At 40.3% G+C, this 21,306-nt stretch overlaps 1 protein-coding gene across 1 annotated transcript; it reads left to right on the forward strand.

Moving 5' to 3' along the window:
- The first annotated feature begins 6,582 nt into the window (after positions 1-6,582).
- LOC123663885 (glutamate decarboxylase 1) lies at positions 6,583-20,737 on the forward strand. Its single transcript, XM_045598532.1, has 8 exons — positions 6,583-6,705; positions 9,676-9,863; positions 10,783-11,005; positions 11,417-11,668; positions 11,747-11,811; positions 12,454-12,643; positions 19,654-19,887; positions 20,483-20,737. Exons 1-8 carry the CDS (start codon positions 6,598-6,600, stop codon positions 20,678-20,680), a joined length of 1,458 nt encoding a protein of 485 aa, XP_045454488.1. The 5' UTR covers positions 6,583-6,597; the 3' UTR covers positions 20,681-20,737.
- Positions 20,738-21,306: the final 569 nt, after the last annotated feature.

The following is a 21,306-nucleotide window of genomic DNA, read 5'->3' on the forward strand; positions in this document are numbered from 1 at the left end:
GACGGTCTATGTGTACCACTTTGAATGTCCCTCTTGGTTGCTTTTGAATCCTGTAAGTCACATCATTCAGTCGGGTAACCACTTTGTATGGACCGTCCCACTTGGTCTGCAACTTTGGCGATTTCCCTTTCCGGCGGGTTGGGTTATGCAGCCACACCAGTGACCCTTCCTTGAAGCCGGTCGTGTTCGATTTCCGGTCGTATCTGGTTTTCATGTTCTCGCTTGAATGTAACCCATTTTCCCGAACCAAGGCGTGTATATAGCGCATTTTTTCCCTTAAATCGCTGACATAGTCTTGTACGGTATTTGGTCCCTCCGGTGCCCCTCCAGTCAATAGGTCTACTGGTATTCGTAATTCTCTACCGTAATTGACATACGCCGGGGTAGCTTTTATGCTCTCATGCTCGGCGGTTCGGTACGACAGAAGGAAGAGTGGTATATACTTGTCCCAATCTTTTTGTTTGTCGTCTACCAATTTCGCCAAATGCCTCTCCAGAGTCTGGTTAAATCTCTCAACCATTCCATCAGACTGTGGATGGTACGCGGTGGTCCTCGTCTTATACATGCCCAAAATTCTGCACACTTCCTGGAATACTTGCGATTCGAAGTTCCTGCCCTGATCGGAATGGATTTCTAGAGGCACGCCAAAGCGACATATCACTTCTTCGACTAACTTAGAAGCGACTGTTGTAGCTTCTTGGTTTGGTATGGCGAACACTTCGGGCCATTTGGTGAAGTAGTCCATGACGACCATAAAATACTTGTTTCCCGATTCCATTACAGGAAATGGCCCCGCTACGTCAACTGCAATTCGTTCCCACGGTGCACCGACGTTATACAACCGCAGATTCCCACGGCTCCTGGTCTGTGGTCCTTTTACAGCAGCGCAAGTAGTACATTTGCGGCACCAATCCTGTACATCATCTCGACAATGCAACCAGTAGAATCGTTTTCGCACTTTTGTTAACGTCCTCTCGACACCTAGATGACCTCCTGATACGCCATCATGTATTTCACGGAGAACATCTGGTACTCTCGTTCTTGGGACAATTATCTGAAGGTGGAACTCTCTGCCGTTAGTCTTCTCCCATTTCCGGTAGAGTATTCCGTTTTGAAGTATCAGACTGTCCCATTGAGCCCAGTACGCCTTAGTGACAGCGCCAGTGGGTGCAACCTCACTCCAGATTGGTTTTACGTCACCCCGTTTCTTCCATGTGATGATGTGCTGAAGGTCGTCATCTCTTTCTTGAGCTTCCCTCATAGCATCACTCTCCCAGATACCCAAAGGACTTGTTCTTGTTAGCTTTAATGTTACTTCATTAGATTCTTGCTTAACACAATGTTTGCAGTCTTCCGAACACGGCCTTCGTGAGAGTGCATCGGCATTCCCATGCATCTTTCCGCTGCGGTGTTCCACCTTGAAGTCGTACTCCTGAAGCTGCTCAATCCATCGAGCTACTTGACCTTCTGGGTTCTTGAATTGCAGTAGCCACTTCAAGGCTGCGTGATCAGTTCGCAGTAAGAACTGTCTGCCGATGAGATACTTGTTGAAATGTTGTAGCGTCTTTACAACAGCCAAGAGTTCTCTTCTTGTCACACAGTAGTTTCTCTCTGGCTTGGATAAAGATTTGCTGAAATATGCAATAACTACTTCTCTTTCACCCTGTTTTTGAGATAACACCCCTCCAATGGCCGTGTTGCTTGCATCCGTGTCGACTATAAATCGACCTTCGGTTTGTGGATATCCCAGGATTGGTGTTTCACACAGATGTTTTTTTAGTTTCTGAAAAGAATCTTCACAAGTCCCATCCCAACTAAATTGTCGTTTATCTTCTGTCAGCCGATGTAATGGCTTGGCTATCTCTGAGAATCCTTTAACAAAACGCCTGTAGTATGAGCACAGTCCGAGGAATGCCCGCACTTCGGTTTTGTCCTTAGGGCATTTTTGGACTGCTTCCAGTTTCTCCGGGTCTGTCTGGATTCCATCACTGGAGATAACATGGCCGAGATAACTGACCTTATTCCTGAATAAACAACACTTTTTCAGGTTCAACTTTAATTTGGCCCCCTCTATTTTAGCGAAAACTCGCTCCAAGTTTTGCAAATGGTCCTCGAAGTCACGGCCGACAATGATGACGTCATCTAAATAGACTAAGCAAGCCTCTCCAACTAAGCCTGCCAGTACACACTCCATGAGTCGCTCGAATGTGGCAGGCATTGCACAATCCGAAGGGCATGACTTTAAATTGCCATAAACCTTTACCGGTCGAGAAAGCTATCTTCTCCTTGTCTTTTGGATGAATTTCCACCTGCCAGTATCCAGATTTTAGATCCAGGGTTGAGAACCATTTCATGCCACTCAGGGTATCCAAAGTGTCGTCAATTCGAGGTAACGGGTAACTGTCCTTCTTAGAGACATCATTGAGACGCCTATAGTCCACACAAAATCTCGTGCTACCATCTTTCTTTTTCACCAATACAACAGGTGAGCACCACGGGCTTGCAGACGGTTCAATAATCTTATTCCTTCTCATGTCCTCCAAAAGGACTTCAACTTCTTTTTCCTTTGCGATTGGTATCCGTCTTGCTCGTTGACGAATTGGTCTCTCGCTTCCGATATCTATCCTGTGCTGGACCACCGACGTTCTTCCAAGGTCCCCTTCGTGACTGGAGAAGATATTCGCGTAGCGCTGTAAAAACTTCTTGGCTTTCATGCTCTGCGAATAAGTAAGATTACTCTTGCAGTCATCGAGTAGCTCAGTCACTAATTCGTAGTTGTTGCTCTTTGCCAAGTCTGCGCCTGTCATCGAACTACACTTTTTCATCCAGACAACTTCTTCACATGTGGCGACATCTATCGCGCGAAATACGAACGACTACAAACTACGTAATTAGAGAAAACTGACGTATGCTACATCGCGCTATCAGAGTTTTCAAAGTGATTAAGTATATATATAAGATCCCGACAACAACCGTCAGGGGCCAGTAGCCCGCCAGACACAACACCCGTCTGGCCGGAGGATCCTCCCTTTTCGATGGCGGACGCGATTCTTCACACTACGTTCACACGCTTCGCCAAACACATTTTCCAATGACGTCACCTTTGTTCAAGCAGATCTCGCGATCATCAAGGTTCAAAACCTTGACCACAGCGTTACTGCTTCCACTAACAAGGGTTCTCGCCGTCATCAGTTTTTGCGCCGATGTCTTGGTAGGTGTGTCTTCGATCAACACGCATCTGTTTGACTTTTTCTTTCCAGTTGTCGGTAGTTTCACCAACACCCGAGCTTCCGCTCTTCCAGGTATAATGACTTTCTTTACACATGCAACTTTCCCGCAAGCACCGCCAAGAATGAAGATTTCTTCTTCACCACACTTGAAAACTCCGTCAGTGACATTAATTCTGCAGTTGTGTTTCTTCATAAAATCCAAACCCAAGATGCAATCATCCATAATCTCAGCCACGATAACGTTATGAGAGTATGAGGACCCCCCTACATACATCGTAACTGACATTTCTCCCAGGACGGGTATTGGCTGACCGGAGGCCGTAAGAAGCCGACAGTTAATTCTCCTCTTGTGTCCCCTTGCGGCTTTTACCAGCTTTGGGTTCACTATTGTTCTAGAGGCTCCTGTGTCTAGAGTCATTTTGCAATCCGTCCCGTTAATAGTCCCCTGAATCGCAAGACTATTCCCGCTGCATGCCTGGGAGATAACAGTTATTGGGGCTTCCTCCGCGTCAGCCAGTACTCGCCCCTTAGTCCTGGCTTTTATTCGTTTCCCTGCTCCCGGGCAGGGGACGAAGCCCCATGTTTCTTCAGCTCCTCTATTCGTTCCTCGATCCTTTTCATCCTTGCTATCTGGGTCTCCTTCTGCGGGCAGTTGAGCTGAAGATGGCCGCTTTCGCCGCACTTGTAGCACATGACTCCATAGCTTTTCTTCGTAGGAGCCTTGACCTCCTTAACTTCCTCAGAGACCTCGCGGATCTTATGGGTCTGCCGTATGTCATGGCGAACAGCCTCTACCTCCAAAGCATGCGCCAATGCTTCCTTTAACGAGGTATGGTGTCGAAGTCTCACTGCAGCTCTAACCTCCAGGTCTTTGATTCCGTCAACAAATGCTTGAACAATATTCGGTCTACCATCTTGGTGTCGGCTCCTGGGTGTGCCTTCCTGACGAGTTTTTCAATTTCCAACGCCCATTGTGGTAGTCCTTCTCTCCTGAGCGTTGGACTCTGTCACGCAGTTGGGCACGGAACACGTGTTCCAGGTGTCGCTCTCCGTATCGGGATTCAAGTGCCTCAATCAAGCCGTGGAACTCGTTTCCTGTATGTGGCAGTGCTTCCAGAACCGACAAAGCTTGCCCTCTGAGCGCAACAGTGAGAGCGGTCAGGCATTGCTCTTCCGTCCATCCGTTGGCAGTAGCAACAGTCTGGAATTGTTGACGATAAGCGTTCCACGGAGTAGTGCCGTCGTACGGAGGCACTTTCACTCTCGGTCCTTGCGCCACTCCGGTACTTCCACTAGACATCGCGACTCCCGTGGTTTCAAGGCGCACTACTTTCTTCTGTAATTCAGTGAGGCCGGTTTTCACATTTTCAACATCCAATCCTAACCCGGTAACTCGTTCTTCCACTACGTCGACATCTTTTCGAAGCTTGGTCACCGCGTCACTAACATCTTTTACAGCCCCAAGCGTTTTTTCTTGGAGCTCTTTTTGTTGCTCTTGTAATTCTTGCAAAGCACCACGAATTTCAGCCTTTTGTTGCTCTTGTGATTTTTGCAAAGCACCACGAATTTCAGCCTTTTGTTGCTCTTGTGATTCTTGCAAAGCACGAATTTCAGCCTTTTGTTGCTCTTGTGATTTTTGCAAAGCACCACGAATTTCAGCCTTTTGTTGCTCTTGTGATTTTTGCAAAGCACCACGAATTTCAGCCTTTTGTTGCTCTTGTGATTCTTGTAAAGCACCACGAATTTCAGCCTTTTGCAGCTTCATTAATTTAATTAAACTTGCTAATTGAAGAGCCACTTGAGAGTCTGTAGAAGTTACGGTGTCACTGGTGGGCGCGGTAAGGTGGACGGGTCCGGTGGGCGGGGCTTGATACAAAGTGGGCAGGGCCTGTGTCCGAGTGGGCGGGGCCTGACTCGGAGTGGGCGGGGCCTGAGCCTGGGTGGGCGGGGCCCGGTGGGCGTGGTCAGTGGGCGGGGCATGATATGCGGGGTCAGTGGGCGGGGCTTGGTCCACGGTGGGCGGAGCTTGGTCCCCAGTAGGTGTGGCCTCCGCAGCTCGTTGCGCCCTTGTCCTGACGCCCTTGACGTCCTTAAAGTCTTCTCTCGGAGTCAATGGCATCTCCAAATCTCACTTCCGACACCAGTTGTTACGTGTTAGGGTTCGAAGGATTTGGAGAGAAAGACCTGCTGACTCTTTTCAAGACTTTATTCACTAACACTAGGTCCAACACAAAGCACTAGGTTCAAACACTAAGCACTAACGATGTCCTAAGTCGTAGCCAATGTCGTAGGTTTCGCTGGTATCACTCTTGATCACTAGTTTTCACTCTTGAAGTCGCCTCGAAGATCGCTCAAACTGAACTGTCTCGCTCGCCTCGCTGCGGCTATTTATATCGCCCGAGACGAGGTCCAGACCATTCTGGAAAGTTCGCGCATGTACCCGGTTTTCGAGACTATACTTCTATATAGTTCCACAGTTGCTCCTCTAACGCCATCTAGTATTGAGTAGAGAGTTTCATGTGGTCTCCTGTCTTTGCGTGGTTTCAATGGTTGCCGCTAGATGGCGCTAGTTTCTTTGTGTGTCCTTAACAATATTTAATTCTATAATATATATATATATATATATATATTATAGAATTAAATATTTATGTACGTACGGTACGTATATTAAACCTATAATAATCTCTATCTATATATATATCTAATCTCTATATATATATATATATATATATATATATATATATATATATATATATAGGAAGTCACGAGATAATCAATTAAGTACCTAATTTAAAAAATATGATTCCATCAATTAACTAATTTAGAAATAACTAAATTAGAAAAGAAAAAATGCTCCAAAAACCTGTTTTAACATAAAAAAATTTGCTATAACTAAAAGTTAATGTATCGATATTTCTTAGTAGAAACAGTTCTTAAAAATGATAGTTCGGTGCACTTTGATATGACTTTGAATATACGAGTACCTCATTCTAATTTTAAAACTAAACATTACAATACTAGTTAAATTATCACGGTTATTAGTGTTAATAGACACGTCCGTTAGCTACAAATAAGGATGAGTACAAACTATACAAACGAAAGTGAACACGAGAAAATGAACTTTGCAAATGATTTTTGTAATAGTTAACATAAAAGTGGGGAAGTATCTGTCGGTTCGAGTTTGCTCGCGTGTTTGTACTTAGCCTTAAGTTGCATTGTCTGACAGACAGTCTTGTGCATTCCGTTGACCAAACGACACATACGTTGTTTTTATTTTTATTTTCCATTTTGAAAATTATATCTTTTTATCAACAAATATAATTTGATAAAAGTTTTGATTGAATTCTTTTTGAAAATAGTCATCGAAATGGACTCCAACGGACATTCTTTCTTGGACAGGGTTATTGCGATCCTGAAGGAAGAAGCATCTGATCAAGTTCCACTTATTAATTTTAAGCACCCTAAGGAGTTGGAGGTGAGAAAAAAAAATGTGTTCAAATTAAAATTAATATTGATATATATTTAATAATTGAATATTATTACTATCTATTCAAAACATTTTTGGTACTTTGTGGAATACATACCAAGTTAAATCTTGAATTTAAAGTAGTTAAGAAGAATCGAAAGTAATTTCTTTGACCCCATTAGGAAGTTTAAATAGAAATGATCTTTTTTGTCAAGTTATATATTCTATTTTAATTTTTAACACTAACATTTTATAAAGAAAAGACTTATTTTTTGTTATTACACTACCAATCTAAGAACGTTTTATATTTTCTAATTTATATGATTATTAATTATATAATATATATAATATATATATATATATATATATATATATATATATATATATATATATATATATATATATATTATATAATTAATAATCATATAAATTATCATTATATAAATCATATAAATATAAAAATAATATATATATATATATATATATATATATATATATATATTATTAATAATAATACAGGAACTTTTCCTTAGATAAAGTTCCTGTTAATTGTAAAACATATAGCAGTGGAAACTTTACTTTAAATTAAAACAGTGATAGAATGTATTCTATGTATATTATAGAGGTATATAATTATATAGGTACATTAAGGAAATTTCGAAATTTTTGGTATTGCCCTTTGATTCTATAATTGATATTGATACGAAAAATGTATTCTTTTATTGTTTTCGAATGGATTTGAGTGCAATTTGGCACACATTTTCTATACTATGTGCAAGGAAACTTAAACCCGATTCGCTTTGTTTCCCCTGGGAGAAGGAAAAAAAACCGGCCAAGTGCGAGTCGGACTCGCGCACCGAAGGTTCCGTACAAACAAAATTATTGAAAATATTTTTATTAATAATTATATTTAATTATAAAAAAAAATTATGCTTTTTTGCAATTTTTCTTTATCTGTGTTATATAAGCCAGACGCTGCGTTGGCGCAGCGGTCACAACCATGGATTGTACCTGTTGCGCTGGCGGTTGTGGGTTCGAACCCCGCACACGACAAACATTTGTATTGGCCATACAGGTGTTTGCCGTGCTCTGGGTGTTTGTGCAGTCCTAGTGGGTCTCCCCACCGTGCCTCGGAGAGCACGTTAAGCCGTCGGCCCCGGTTGTTATTATGTACACCTGATAGCGATCGTTACTCATAGTAGGGAATATATCCGCCAACTCGCATTGGAGCAGCGTGGTGGATTAAACTCTGATCCATCTCCTACATGGGGAAAGAGGCTTATGCCCAGTAGTGGGATATTAGCGGCTGATGTGATAAGATATATACAAGACATTGCTTATACATTGCTTCGTACCAAATTTCAAGCTTCTGGCTTAGAAGTTTGATTTTTTTAAAACTTTAAGAGACAGTAGACTTGAGTATTTGATATGAATCTCAGCTTGGTTACAACCACTCCACGCGTTTTTGAGTAAAAGAGTCTTAACAGACAGACGGACAACAAAGTGATGCTATAAGGGTTCCGTTTTTTCCTTTTGAGGTACGGAACCCTAAAAAACAAAATACGTAATCGTGAATGCAAAACGAAGCTGCGGGTACAACTTGAGTAACGATATGTTTAAATATAAAAATCATAAATAAATATATTTAACCTACATATATTTTATATATGTAACAGCCAGCCGCACTGCACACCGTGTGCAGTTTGATCCAACTTGAAAGATAGGGTATATTTTGTTTTGATATATGTAATTATTATATTTAAGAAAAAAAATAAAGCGATACGAAGTTTGCCAGGTCAGCTAGTATATATATATATTAATATCGAGTATCGTATTCAGAACTAGCAAACTGCGCCAACGTCAAACTCATATGAAGTATGTAATCGTGGTGTCATAAATTACGATAACACAATTAATTATATATTAAGTATCATTATTTCTAACATTCAATTCTTATGACAGAAATATTTCCGTATTTATATTAGAATAAATTATTTACATTACGTATTCTCTTAATTACTTATGCGCAAGACAAAGAATGTTGTCCTTTTAAAACTAGAAGTCTTTCGTATATAATCTAGTTTAGAATTCTGCTTATGAGCTTGAAAATACTTATATTGCTACTTATAGCTTATATTCAACTAGCTGTGCCCGCAACTTCGTCCGCGCGGAATTAAAGGAAATGTTGTTCACTTAGAATATAAAAAAGAATCTAAAATAAAAGTAGCCCTAGTTACTAATTACATCAGCTATCTGCTAGTGAAAGTCCCGTCAAAATTGGTCCACCCGTTTCAGAGATTAGCCGGAACAAACAAAATACACCTATATAGCTGAAACATCTGCAACTGACACAGGTGCTACTATCATGTTAAAGGAAAAACAACCAACTTTCAGTGCTTTGAGTTCGATGGAATCAGAGGACCGTACCCGACGGTCCAACCTACAAACGTAGAAGCCGTGAGAGCGTTTTTGCCTCAGTACAGATAAATAGATATATTTGCAGTTCGTTAAAAAGCCGGCTGGGAAAAGAAACTATATTTTTTTTTCTTAAAATCGTATTTTCAACAATTTATGATTTAATTATTATTTTGTTAGGAAACAAATTACAATTGTTAAATTAAGAGTATATATGACGTGTCAAATAAAATTTATAGTAACATATAATATGATATAATAAACAAAAACCTGTAGTTTCAACTCGATTATAAAATATTATTTTAAGAGTGCGGGATTGATCCATCGCGCGTTTCGATTTAATGTTTCGATTGATTGCAATCCCTATTTATTATACTTGGACTGACAATTACGTTGTTATAAAATTATTACTGATGTACTTATTTGGGACTTAAGATTAGCAAATATTGCAGTTGCCTTATATGTGATAGAGATTAGAATGAATATAACAAAGAACAAACTTAAAATTATAAAATAAAATTTTATAACATGATTATTTCTAAGGAATATATAATTTTTTCTAAGGAAATTTTGAAAGAAGATTTGGATATCTCCCAACCAGTAAATGATAACGCACTGGAGCGATCCGTCAGAAGAATGCTGCAATACAGTGTGAAAACGAACAAAGCGACATTTAGGAACCAACTTTATGGTGGCACAGATCGTTATGGCCTTGCTGGGTCTTGGATTGCTGAGGCATTCAACACTAGTCAGTAAGTATACTCGTAATTACGTGTATCTAATATGTATAAAGTATAATAGACAGTCTAGTTTATACGACTATTCGACCTGTGAGATTCCACTGCTAGGCATAGGCTTCAAGTTTATACAGAAACAGATGAGAATAAATAAGGAATTTCTTATTTAATTTATGAATTAAAAAAACCTTTGCTTCATTTGGTATTATTAACCGACTTCAAAAAAGGAGGAAGTTACTCAATTCGACCGTGTAAATATATATATATATATATATATATATTTTATATTTTTTTAAATGTATTTTCGGGCATAACTTCGTCATATATGAACCGATTTTATAATTCTTTTTTTGTTGAAAAGGGGATATTCCAAGGGTGGTACAATGATAAGGGGCCCAGGATCTGATGATGAAATCCCAGAGAAATCGAGGGGGACCCTCGAAAATCGTAGTGACGAACTAGTACGTTTGTTATTTTTTTTTTCGTCTACTGATGTAATTCGAGATTTCGTCTGCTAGTAAACACAATCATTATGTTATGTACGAGTAAGTATGAGCAAAATGGGTTTATTGAAAGTCAGGGCGAGTAAAGCAGGGAACATCCGAAGTACCTCAACCTTACAGAAGATCACACATCGTGTTCCTGTAAGGTGTGAACTCTGTGTAGGGTATCTAGAGCTTCTGGGGATCTTGTAGGCATCCATAGGTTACAGTAACCACTTACGTTCAGGTAGACCATACGCTTGGTGGCCATCCTACTGATACGAAAATTGATTCATAAGATCAGGACTATAATAGCTAATATTTATTCCTAGCATATAGCATATGTAGCATAGCAAAATGCGAAAGTATTGGGAGTACCCAATAAATCTAATTTCAATTATAGTATTTTAATTTATGTACCTTTTTCATTAAAAATGTTCATTTATTTATAGATACACATTCGAGGTAGCACCAGTTTTTACACTCGTAGAAATTAAAATCATGAAACACATTCTAAAATTGTTTGGTATTCCTGATGGGGATGGAATCTTTAGTCCTGGAGGTAGCATATCGATGTTGTACGCATTAGTGGCAGCAAGGTACAAAGCTTTTCCTGAAGTTAAGGCTAAAGGAATGCGGAATCTTCCAGAGATGATAATATTTACTTCTGAAGATGTAAGGAGCTTTTGCATGTAATATATAAATATAATAAACGTTAACGCCTCACACTTAACGGCCCTAGTAGGATTTACTGCTGTATCAGAGATCCGGAAACACACAATACACAAGCACAAAAGCGCAGACTAAAGAAAAACATCTATATGGCCAATACAAATGTATGCCGTGTGTGGTGATCGAACTCGAAGCCACCAGTGCAACAGTCATGAGCAAATGCCGTAGCCGTTGTGCCAGCGCTTATAATATTACAAACATTAAAACAAGATTTAAGACTAAACAAAACCAAATAAATTATACCCAAATAAATTTACTTCGTTACAGAGTTTATCTATTATCAATACAGCATTGGCATGGAAACCAATTAATTAAAAAAAAAGAAATAATTAATTATAAACAATTAATTTTCAGAGTCATTATTCAATAAGAAAAGCGGCTCATTGGCTTGGTTTTGGAACCGAAAATGTTAGATTGATAAAAACTAACAGTCTTGGTCAGATCGAAATTTCAGAACTAGATTCTGCTATACAGAAAGAATTAGCTATGGGAAAGTACCCAATAATGGTAAATGCAACAGCTGGTACTACAGTACTAGGAGCTATTGACGACTTGGATGCCGCGGCAGACATATGCAGGAAATATGGAATTTGGATGCATGTCGATGTAAATTATCTTTGGAATTTTCAGTATATTTAAAAAAAGAAGCCTTAGGTCGTTAATATTATTTATCAAATATTTCAGGCGTGTTGGGGCGGATCTTTAATTTTGTCGAGCAAGCTGCGAGACAGATTAAAAGGCATTGAACGGTATGTACTCAAATAAAAATGTGTTTATTGAATAGATATTTGTGCAATTGTAACTGAAAATTATTTTTTCATTTCTACGTTAAAGATGCTGACTGTTATTAACAGAGGTTTTACTGAGGTAGGGTACAGTAGGATATATCCTGCTCAAAAACTGGAGCAGCAAGACTAATGAAGTACTTTAACCTTATAGAAGACCACAAAATAATAAGCTAAATTACATTGCCCTTAAGTAGCGTTAGGTTCTTTTGGTGAGTAAGGTGGCTAAAGTTCCTGAGGAGGGTCGGGACAGAGTCGACAACGCGCTTGCGATGGATCTGGTGTTGCAGGCGTCTATAGGCTACGTAACCATTTACTATCAACTGGGCGGTATTAACATACCCTAGTATTTCATATCTATTAATATAAATGGTATGGTCACCAATCCACCTGCCCAGCGTGGTGAATATGGGCAACACAAATGAGTTCACGCCATTTTTGGCGCGAACTTGTGGAGACATATGTCCAGCAGTGGGCTGCGATAGGCTGAAGTGATGATGTTGATGATGACTAATATAAAAATAAAACAGAAATCTTTTAAATTTAACGTCTACTAAGTAAATCTATTTGTTATAAAACTATAACCAAGCATTTTTTTTATTTAAGCGCAAACTCAATATCATGGAATCCACATAAAATGATGGGAGTACCGTTACAGTGTTCAGCATTTCTGCTTCGGGAGAAAGGTCTACTGCACGAGACTAACGCTGCTGCTGCTCAGTACCTGTTCCAACAGGATAAGTTCTATGATGTGAGATATGACACGGGGGACAAAAGTATTCAGTGTGGGAGAAAGGTAATTAAAAATTTAATAATACATAATATTTAACAAGTTCTAAACGATTTATTACTTTTGGGGTATTTTTACCTGTAACCGCCAAAATCCGCAGTATAGCAGCGTTATAGAATAAACTCCTAGCCTTCTATTATATGGAGAAGTAAGCCTTTTTGTTTGTAACACAGTTGCAAGAATGAGTATTTTGAATGAAATACCGTAAGATTAGTTACTCCAAGTAATTGTTGCGTCCTCGTTTTTATTTTATTGTTATTAATTGTTATAACAGTTACTTATAACTAACAAGGCGCTCATGTAGAGAGCTCGCATTGAGTTTTGATACCGAGAGATTGTTGACTGAATTGTAATTTAGTTACTTTTCCATTTCTACAAGTTATAATATGGTGTTTTGTAGTCTTCCACAATAAATAACTTTTTTAAGTGGACTTTGATCTTAAAAGTGTTGCGTTCAAATAATCCAACACTATCTACAGCTGCATACATCCAAGGCTCAATTTTATCTCGCGAAATTAATCTTCCGTTAATAACCAATTGAAAATTTTAATTAAGTTTAAACGGTTGCAAATTATTTTGTCTTATCGTTAAATGTATATCAAACTTTACTATCAATTCCTTAAGTTGTGACTGTTGATTACGGAAAATAATGTATGAAAATAATAAACCATGGAATATATCACATTATGAGGTTGTTCGCTTGTCGTAACTAATCGTCAGCATACAATTGCGATAGGAGAAACAATACGCTTGCGAAATGATAAATGTAATAATAAATACTTAATTACCGTTCGATAATAATGTTTATTTGTTCTTAATTGCTCATCATAAATTTCTGTATTTATTATTACTAGTGCTCGCCCAGAGGTCGAAATTCGACCATAATTAAAAATTTAAATTAAAGAAAACAAAAAAATTATGAAAATAAAGAACCTTTTCTAAAAAAATTCAATTTGACTACAGACTTTGACAATCAACAAAAGAGTATAATATACGTCTGTGTGTCAAATACATGGTAATGTGTGTAATGTTTTTTTTTGATTTAATATATTTTTATGCTTAATTAAAAAAAATTAGCATTCTGCACTTGTCTTCTGTATAACCTATAAGTGTACGAAATTTCATACTCCTCCGTTTCCGCTTCGGTCACGTAGAAATTGATAATATTTACAAAGATAGTAGTATAGGGGCTAAAATAGTGTATCATAATTATATTACAACAATCTACAATATCTTTGTATACCACATTTACGGTTCAGATTTGTACGCTAGAACTACAAGACTGCTCACAGAGCTTCTTCTCAATCACGCTTAATGGAATAGTCGCGCGAAAAACAGTCTTCCATTAGGTCTTCTTATTTAGGTATAGGTCTTAGGTATTTTCAAGCCATTTTTACCAATTTCAGTAATACGTAATCTCCCATTTTATCAAACAGCAATACAAGCGATTTAATACTTATTTTTATTAAAAAAATTATGCTTCTAAAATTTATTACTTTTTAATTTATTACTTTTTAATTTATTACTTTACAAATTTTCTACCCCTGATATCCTTCAGAGGTATAATTTTTCAAAATCTATTCTTAGTGGACGTCTGTTAACTATAGATAACATAATAAATGGCCGCGTTGGCGCAACGGTTACAGCCATAGATTGTAACTGTTGCGCTGGCGGTTGCGAGTTCGATCCCCGCACATGACAAACATTTTGTATTGGCCATACAGTGGCCAGTAGGGTAGTGGTTTGTATATCCTTGTGGGTCTCCCCACCGTACCTCGGAGAGCACGTTAAGCCGTCGGTCCCTGTTGTTATCATGTACACCTGATAGCGATCGTTACTCATAGTAGGAAATATATCGGCCAACCCGCATTGGAGCAGCGTGATGGATTAAGCTCTGATCCTTCTCCTACATGGGGAAAGAGGCCTATGCCCAGTAGTGGGATATTACAGGCTGAAGCTCAACATAATAAATGAAGGAATTTCATAAAAACTTGTGAAAACCCTTAGGATACCACAATCTGGTCCTGTCACAAAGTTCGTTCTTAGCAGACGTTTGCTAATTATAAACCACACCAATTCAAGTTTGTAACATAAAAAATATATTATTTTAATAAAATGTTCAAGCGCCCTTAGAGTCTAGCTTTTTAGAACGCCCTATCGCAAAATGCGTTCTTGGTGGACTTACACTAATTATAAACTATTTCTCGGTCAAATTTTAAGTTCATATCACAAAAGATTAAGGACTTTTGTAAAAACTTGACCTAGTTGAAAAAATCCGTCATTAGCGGACGTTTACTAACTACACAATACGCTCCTGCCAGATTTCATCTTAAGCGTCCTTGTATCTTATGCGTCCTGCAGTTTTTGAGCTTTCGTGATCAGCGAATAGTAGATTTTGAATACATAGATTAAAAAAAGTTACTGCATCAAGTTCAAGAATTATATACCAATTTTGCTTTTAATTATAATTGAATTAAATGAAGAGTTATGAACTTTCAATTACTTTCTTTTTCAGTTCTGACTATTTTACACTCTTCCTAACAATTCCAAAAAAATATTTTTATTGTCTCTTGATGTTACTAAGTTCCTTTTTTATATTTATTTTTCTTTATAATTGATTCAGACGTAAAAAACAGGCTTTTTGACATGCGATCATCGTCCGATACCCGATAACGGTATGTCCTTCAGTATCCTATCTGTATCGAATGTAAAATGTTTTTAATTGGCTAAAGTAGTGAAATTTTATTTTTAAACACGTTTCTTGAATAAAATGTTGATAAAAAATGAGGTTCTTAACGTATGACGTAGTTTTTGGTATTTAATTTATGACTTATAAAATATTTTAAAAAGAAGATTTGGTTTATAATATTGTTACGTGTTAGGGTTCGAAGGATTTGGAGAGAAAGACCTGCTGACTCTTTACAAGACTTTATTCACTAGCACTAGGTCCAACACAAAGCACTAGGTTCAAACACTAAGCACTAAGTTCAAACACTAAGCACTCACGATGTCCTCAGTCGTAGCCAATGTCGTAGGTTTCGCTAGTACCACTCTTGATCACTAGTTTTCACTCTTGAAGTCGCTTCGAAGATCGCTCAAACTGAACTGTACTCGCTCGCCTACCTGCGGCTATTTATATCGGCCGACGCGAGGCCCAGACCATTCTGGAAAGTTCGCGCATGTACCCAGTTTTCGAGACTATACTTCTATATAGTTCCACAGTAGTACCTCTAACGCCATCTAGTATTGAGTAGAGAGTTTCATGCGGTCTCTGTATTTGCGTGGTTTCAATGGTTGCCGCTAGATGGCGCTAGTTTCTTTGTGTGTCCTTAACACTACTCCCCTCTTAGAGATGCTCGTCCCGAGCATCGTTGTTACTGCCATGGTAACGCGCCAGACGGTCTATGTGTACCACTTTGAATGTCCCTCTTGGTTGCTTTTGAATCCTGTAAGTCACATCATTCAGTCGGGTAACCACTTTGTATGGACCGTCCCACTTGGTCTGCAACTTTGGCGATTTCCCTTTCCGGCGGGTTGCATGCGGGAAATGTTATGCAGCCACACCAGTGACCCTTCCTTGAAGCCGCTCGTGTTCGATTTCCGGTCGTATCTGGTTTTCATGTTCTCGCTTGAATGTAACCCATTTTCCCGAACCAAGGCGTGTATATAGCGCATTTTTTCCCTTAAATCGCTGACATAGTCTTGTACGGTATTTGGTCCCTCCGGTGCCCCTCCAGTCAATAGGTCTACTGGTATTCGTAATTCTCTACCGTAATTGACATACGCCGGGGTAGCTTTTATGCTCTCATGCTCGGCGGTTCGGTACGACAGAAGGAAGAGTGGTATATACTTGTCCCAATCGTTTTGTTTGTCGTCTACCAATTTCGCCAAATGCCTCTCAAGGGTCTGGTTAAATCTCTCAACCATTCCATCTGACTGTGGATGGTACGCGGTGGTCCTCGTCTTATGCATGCCCAAAATTCTGCACACTTTCTGGAATACTTGCGATTCGAAGTTCCTGCCCTGATCGGAATGGATTTCTAGAGGCACGCCAAAGCGACATATCACTTCTTCGACTAACTTAGAAGCGACTGTTGTAGCTTCTTGGTTTGGTATGGCGAACACTTCGGGTCATTTGGTGAAGTAGTCCATGACGACCATAAAATACTTGTTTCCCGATTCCGTTACAGGAAATGGCCCCGCTACGTCAACTGCAATTCGTTCCCACGGTGCACCGACGTTATACAACCGCAGATTCCCACGGCCCCTGGTCTGTGGTCCTTTTACAGCAGCGCAAGTAGTACATTTGCGGCACCAATCCTGTACATCATCCCGACAATGCAACCAGTAGAATCGTTCTCGCACTTTTGTTAACGTCCTCTTGATACCTAGATGACCTCCTGATACGCCATCATGTATTTCACGGAAAACATCTGGTACTCTCGTTCTTGGGACAATTATCTGAAGGTGGAACTCTCTGCCGTTAGTCTTCTCCCATTTCCGGTAGAGTATTCCGTTTTGAAGTATCAGACTGTCCCATTGAGCCCAGTACGCCTTAGTGACAGCGCCAGTGGGTGCAACCTCACTCCAGATTGGTTTTACGTCACCCCGTTTCTTCCATGTGATGATGTGCCGAAGGTCGTCATCTCTTTCTTGAGCCTCCCTCATAGCATCACTCTCCCCGATACCCGAAGGACTTGTTCTTGTTAGCTTTAATGTGACTTCATTAGATTCTTGCTTAACACAATGTTTGCAGTCTTCCGAACACGGCCTTCGTGAGAGTGCGTCGGCATTCCCATGCAACTTTCCGCTGCGGTGTTTCGTCTTGAAGTCATACTCTTGATCCCGGGCAGGAGGCGAAGCCCTTTGCTTCTTCAGCTCCTCTATTTGTTCCTCGATCCTTTTCATCCTTGCTATCTGGGTCTTCTTTTGCAGACAGTTGAGCTGAAGATGGCCCCTCTCGCCGCACTTGTAGCACATGACCCCAGAACTTTTCTTCGTAGGAGCCTTAACTACTTTGACTTCCTCAGAGACCTCGCGGATCTTATGGGTCTGCCGTATGTCATGGCGAACAGCCTCGACCTCCAAAGCATGCGCCAATGCTTCCTTTAACGAGGTGTGGTGACGAAGCCTCACTGCAGCTCTGACCTCCAGGTCTTTGATTCCGTCGACAAATGCTTGAACAATATTCGTGTCTACCATCTTGGTGTCTGCTCCTGGGTGTGCCTTCCTGACGAGTTTCTCAATTTCCAACGCCCATTGTTGTAGTCCTTCTCCTGAGCGTTGAACTCTGTCACGTAGTTGGGCACGGAACACGTGCTCCAGGTGTCGCTCCCCGTATCGGGATTCAAGTGCCTCCATCAAGTCTTGGAACCCGTTTCCTGTATGTGGCAGTGCTTCCAAAATCGACAAAGCTTGCCCTCTGAGCGCAACAGTGAGAGCAGTCAGGCATTGCTCTTCCGTCCATCCGTTGGCAGTAGCAACAGTCTGGAATTGTTGACGATAAGCGTTCCACGGAGTAGTGCCATCGTACGGAGGCACTTTCACTCTTGGTCCTTGCGCCACTCCGGTACTTCCACTAGACATCGCGACTCCCGTGGTTTCAAGGCGCACTACTTTCTTCTGTAGTTCAGTGAGGCCGGTTTTCACATTTTCAACATCCAATCCTAACCCGGTAACTCGTTCTTCCACTACGTCGACATCTTTTCGAAGCTTAGTCACCGCGTCGCTAACATCTTTTATAGCCCAAAGCGTTTTTTCTTGGAGCTCTTTTTGTTGCTCTTGTAATTCTTGCAAAGCACCACGAATTTCAGCCTTTTGTTGCTCTTGTGATTTTTGCAAAGCACCACGAATTTCAGCCTTTTGTTGCTCTTGTGATTCTTGCAATTTGAAATTTGTTTGTTCTTGTAATTCTTGCAATTTAAAACTTGTTTGCTCTTGTGATTCTTGCAAAGCACTACGAATTTCAGCCCTTTGCAGCTCCATTAATTTAATTAAACTTCCTAATTGAAGAGCCACTTGAGGGTCTGTAGAAGTTACGGTGTCTGGTGGGCGTGGTAAGGTGGACGGGTCCGGTGGGCGGGGCCTGATACAAAGTGGGCGGGGTTGAGCCCGAGTGGGCGGGGCCTGTATCCTAGTGGGCGGAGCCTGACTCTGAGTGGGCGGGGCCTGACTCTGAGTGGGCGGAGCCTGACTCTGAGTGGGCGGGGCCTGTGTCCGAGTGGGCGGAGCCTGACTCTGAATGGGCGGGGCCTGACTCTGAGTGGGCAGAGCCTGACTCTGAGTGGGCGGGGCCTGAGCCCGAGTAGGTGTGGCCTCCGCAGCTCGTTGCGCCCTTGTCCTGACGCCCTTGACGTCCTTAAAGTCTTCTCTCGGAGTCAATGGCATCTCCAAATCTCACTTCCGACACCAGTTGTTACGTGTTAGGGTTCGAAGGATTTGGAGAGAAAGACCTGCTGACTCTTTACAAGACTTTATTCACTAGCACTAGGTCCAACACAAAGCACTAGGTTCAAACACTAAGCACTAAGTTCAAACACTAAGCACTCACGATGTCCTCAGTCGTAGCCAATGTCGTAGGTTTCGCTAGTACCACTCTTGATCACTAGTTTTCACTCTTGAAGTCGCTTCGAAGATCGCTCAAACTGAACTGTACTCGCTCGCCTACCTGCGGCTATTTATATCGGCCGACGCGAGGCCCAGACCATTCTGGAAAGTTCGCGCATGTACCCAGTTTTCGAGACTATACTTCTATATAGTTCCACAGTAGTACCTCTAACGCCATCTAGTATTGAGTAGAGAGTTTCATGCGGTCTCTGTATTTGCGTGGTTTCAATGGTTGCCGCTAGATGGCGCTAGTTTCTTTGTGTGTCCTTAACAATATGCAGTGGTTCGAAGCGTTTTTCCATGGAAAAGTGTCAAACAGCTGCTGATGTTATATTTAATACGTTTGCAACAAAATTATTGGTAACCAGCTCATACACTGTTACGTCTTAATTTTATACGAATTATTTCAGATAGACGCTTTCAAGCTTTGGATGATATGGAAAGCCCGAAGTGATATCGGTCTCGAACACTTAACTGACCACGTGATGGAAATAGCAGAGTTTTGTTTAGGTGCTATTGCTCGTAAGGACGGCTTCAGACTAGTCACGGCACCAATTCAGTGTCCAAATGTATGCTTTTGGTATATACCTACTTTCATGAGGGATAAAGAGGAGGATGAGAAATGGTGGGACACAATGCATAAGGTTAGTTTCACTTATGTTTAAATCAAAATGTCCTAGTCCACGGTAGCCTGACTGGGGAAGTACCCTGTGGGAATATAATTCAAGCTTATAGAAGATCATAACTAAATATGCTTTGATGCTTTCAAGCCGTATTATCTTCCGGAGGTAGTGAGTTGAGTGTGGAAGTCACAGCTCTTGGTGATGTGCTGGTGTTGACAGCGGGGGTAGGCTTTCCAATGCACTTGTGATGCTTCTGTTGTATTGTAGGCGTCTCAAGATTACGGTTATCACTTCCCCCAGCTAGACCGTACGCATTATTGCCTCCTTAGTAGTGTAAAAATCACCAGAACTCGCGTATTGAACTATAAATCGAAGTTAAGTATGCTTTTCACGGTTTTCTAATAATTATTTATAAACATATTAGAACTGAACGAATATATTTGTATGTTTTTAAGAGTATACTTATAATATCCGTGCAAAGTTATTAAAATAAGTGTAAATTAAAATATAATATATACCCATATACTTGTACCTATGAATCTCTTTCTATTTTATTTTATAAGGAAGTATTAATGAAATATGGCACTATATAAATTCGAGTTATTGTGTCTTTCAGATTACTCCGAAAATTAAGGAACTCCTTACGATGAGTTCCAGTCTGATGGTCGCTTATTCTCCACTGCATCATCACAAGAATTTCTTCAGACTGGCTTTTACTTTCCATCCAGTATTGGAAGAAAAGCAAGTCTTGGAAATGTTGCAATCTATTGAAGAGTGCGGTGAGAAGGTTACGTTATCCATGCTTCAAATTTGAATTGTCAAATAATTGGCTGTAGTATATTATTTATCAAATAAAGAAAACATTATAGTACTTCTTTAATTATTTGTTGAATATTCGGATATTCCACAAAGCCTGTTGATTTAGTTCATCCGTAATACATGTCAAATCAATATTTGCTTCACACACACATAAATCAGCCTATCGCAGTTCACTGCTGAACATAGGCTTCCACAAGTTCGCGCCAAAAATGGCGTGAACTCATGTGTGTTGCCCATAGTCACCACGCTGGGCAGGTGGGTTGGTGACCGCAGGGCTGGCTTTGTCGCACCGAAGACGCTGCTGCCCGTCTTCGGCCTGTGAATTTCAAAGCCAGCAGTTGGATGTCTATCCCGCCATCGGTCGGCTTTAGAAGTTCCAAGGTGGTAGTGGAACTGTGTTATCTCTTAGTCGCCTCTTACGACACCCACGGGAAGAGAGGGGGTGGCTATATTCTTTGGATATTTTATAATATTTGCTTAAGACATCTTTATGTTTCACTCTATAAACCCAAGTTCTTAACATTATCAAAACATAAGTAGACGTTCTTGGGTGGATAAAATTATTTATAATTCTTTTTCACGGCGAAGACTCATTACCTTGGTGATCTCTATGACTATTAT

The sequence above is a fragment of the Melitaea cinxia genome, chromosome 21 (assembly GCF_905220565.1).
Source record: "Melitaea cinxia chromosome 21, ilMelCinx1.1, whole genome shotgun sequence".
Taxonomy (NCBI): domain Eukaryota; kingdom Metazoa; phylum Arthropoda; class Insecta; order Lepidoptera; family Nymphalidae; genus Melitaea; species Melitaea cinxia.

Bases quoted from the DNA above. Each gene is read 5' to 3' on its own strand.
- LOC123663885 (XM_045598532.1), top strand. From the start codon at position 6,598: ATGGACTCCAACGGACATTCTTTCTTGGACAGGGTTATTGCGATCCTG. The intron at 11,812-12,453 runs GTATGTACTCAA...TTTTTATTTAAG, and splicing joins AGATTAAAAGGCATTGAACG to CGCAAACTCAATATCATGGA. The intron at 12,644-19,653 runs GTAATTAAAAAT...GAATTATTTCAG, and splicing joins GTATTCAGTGTGGGAGAAAG to ATAGACGCTTTCAAGCTTTG.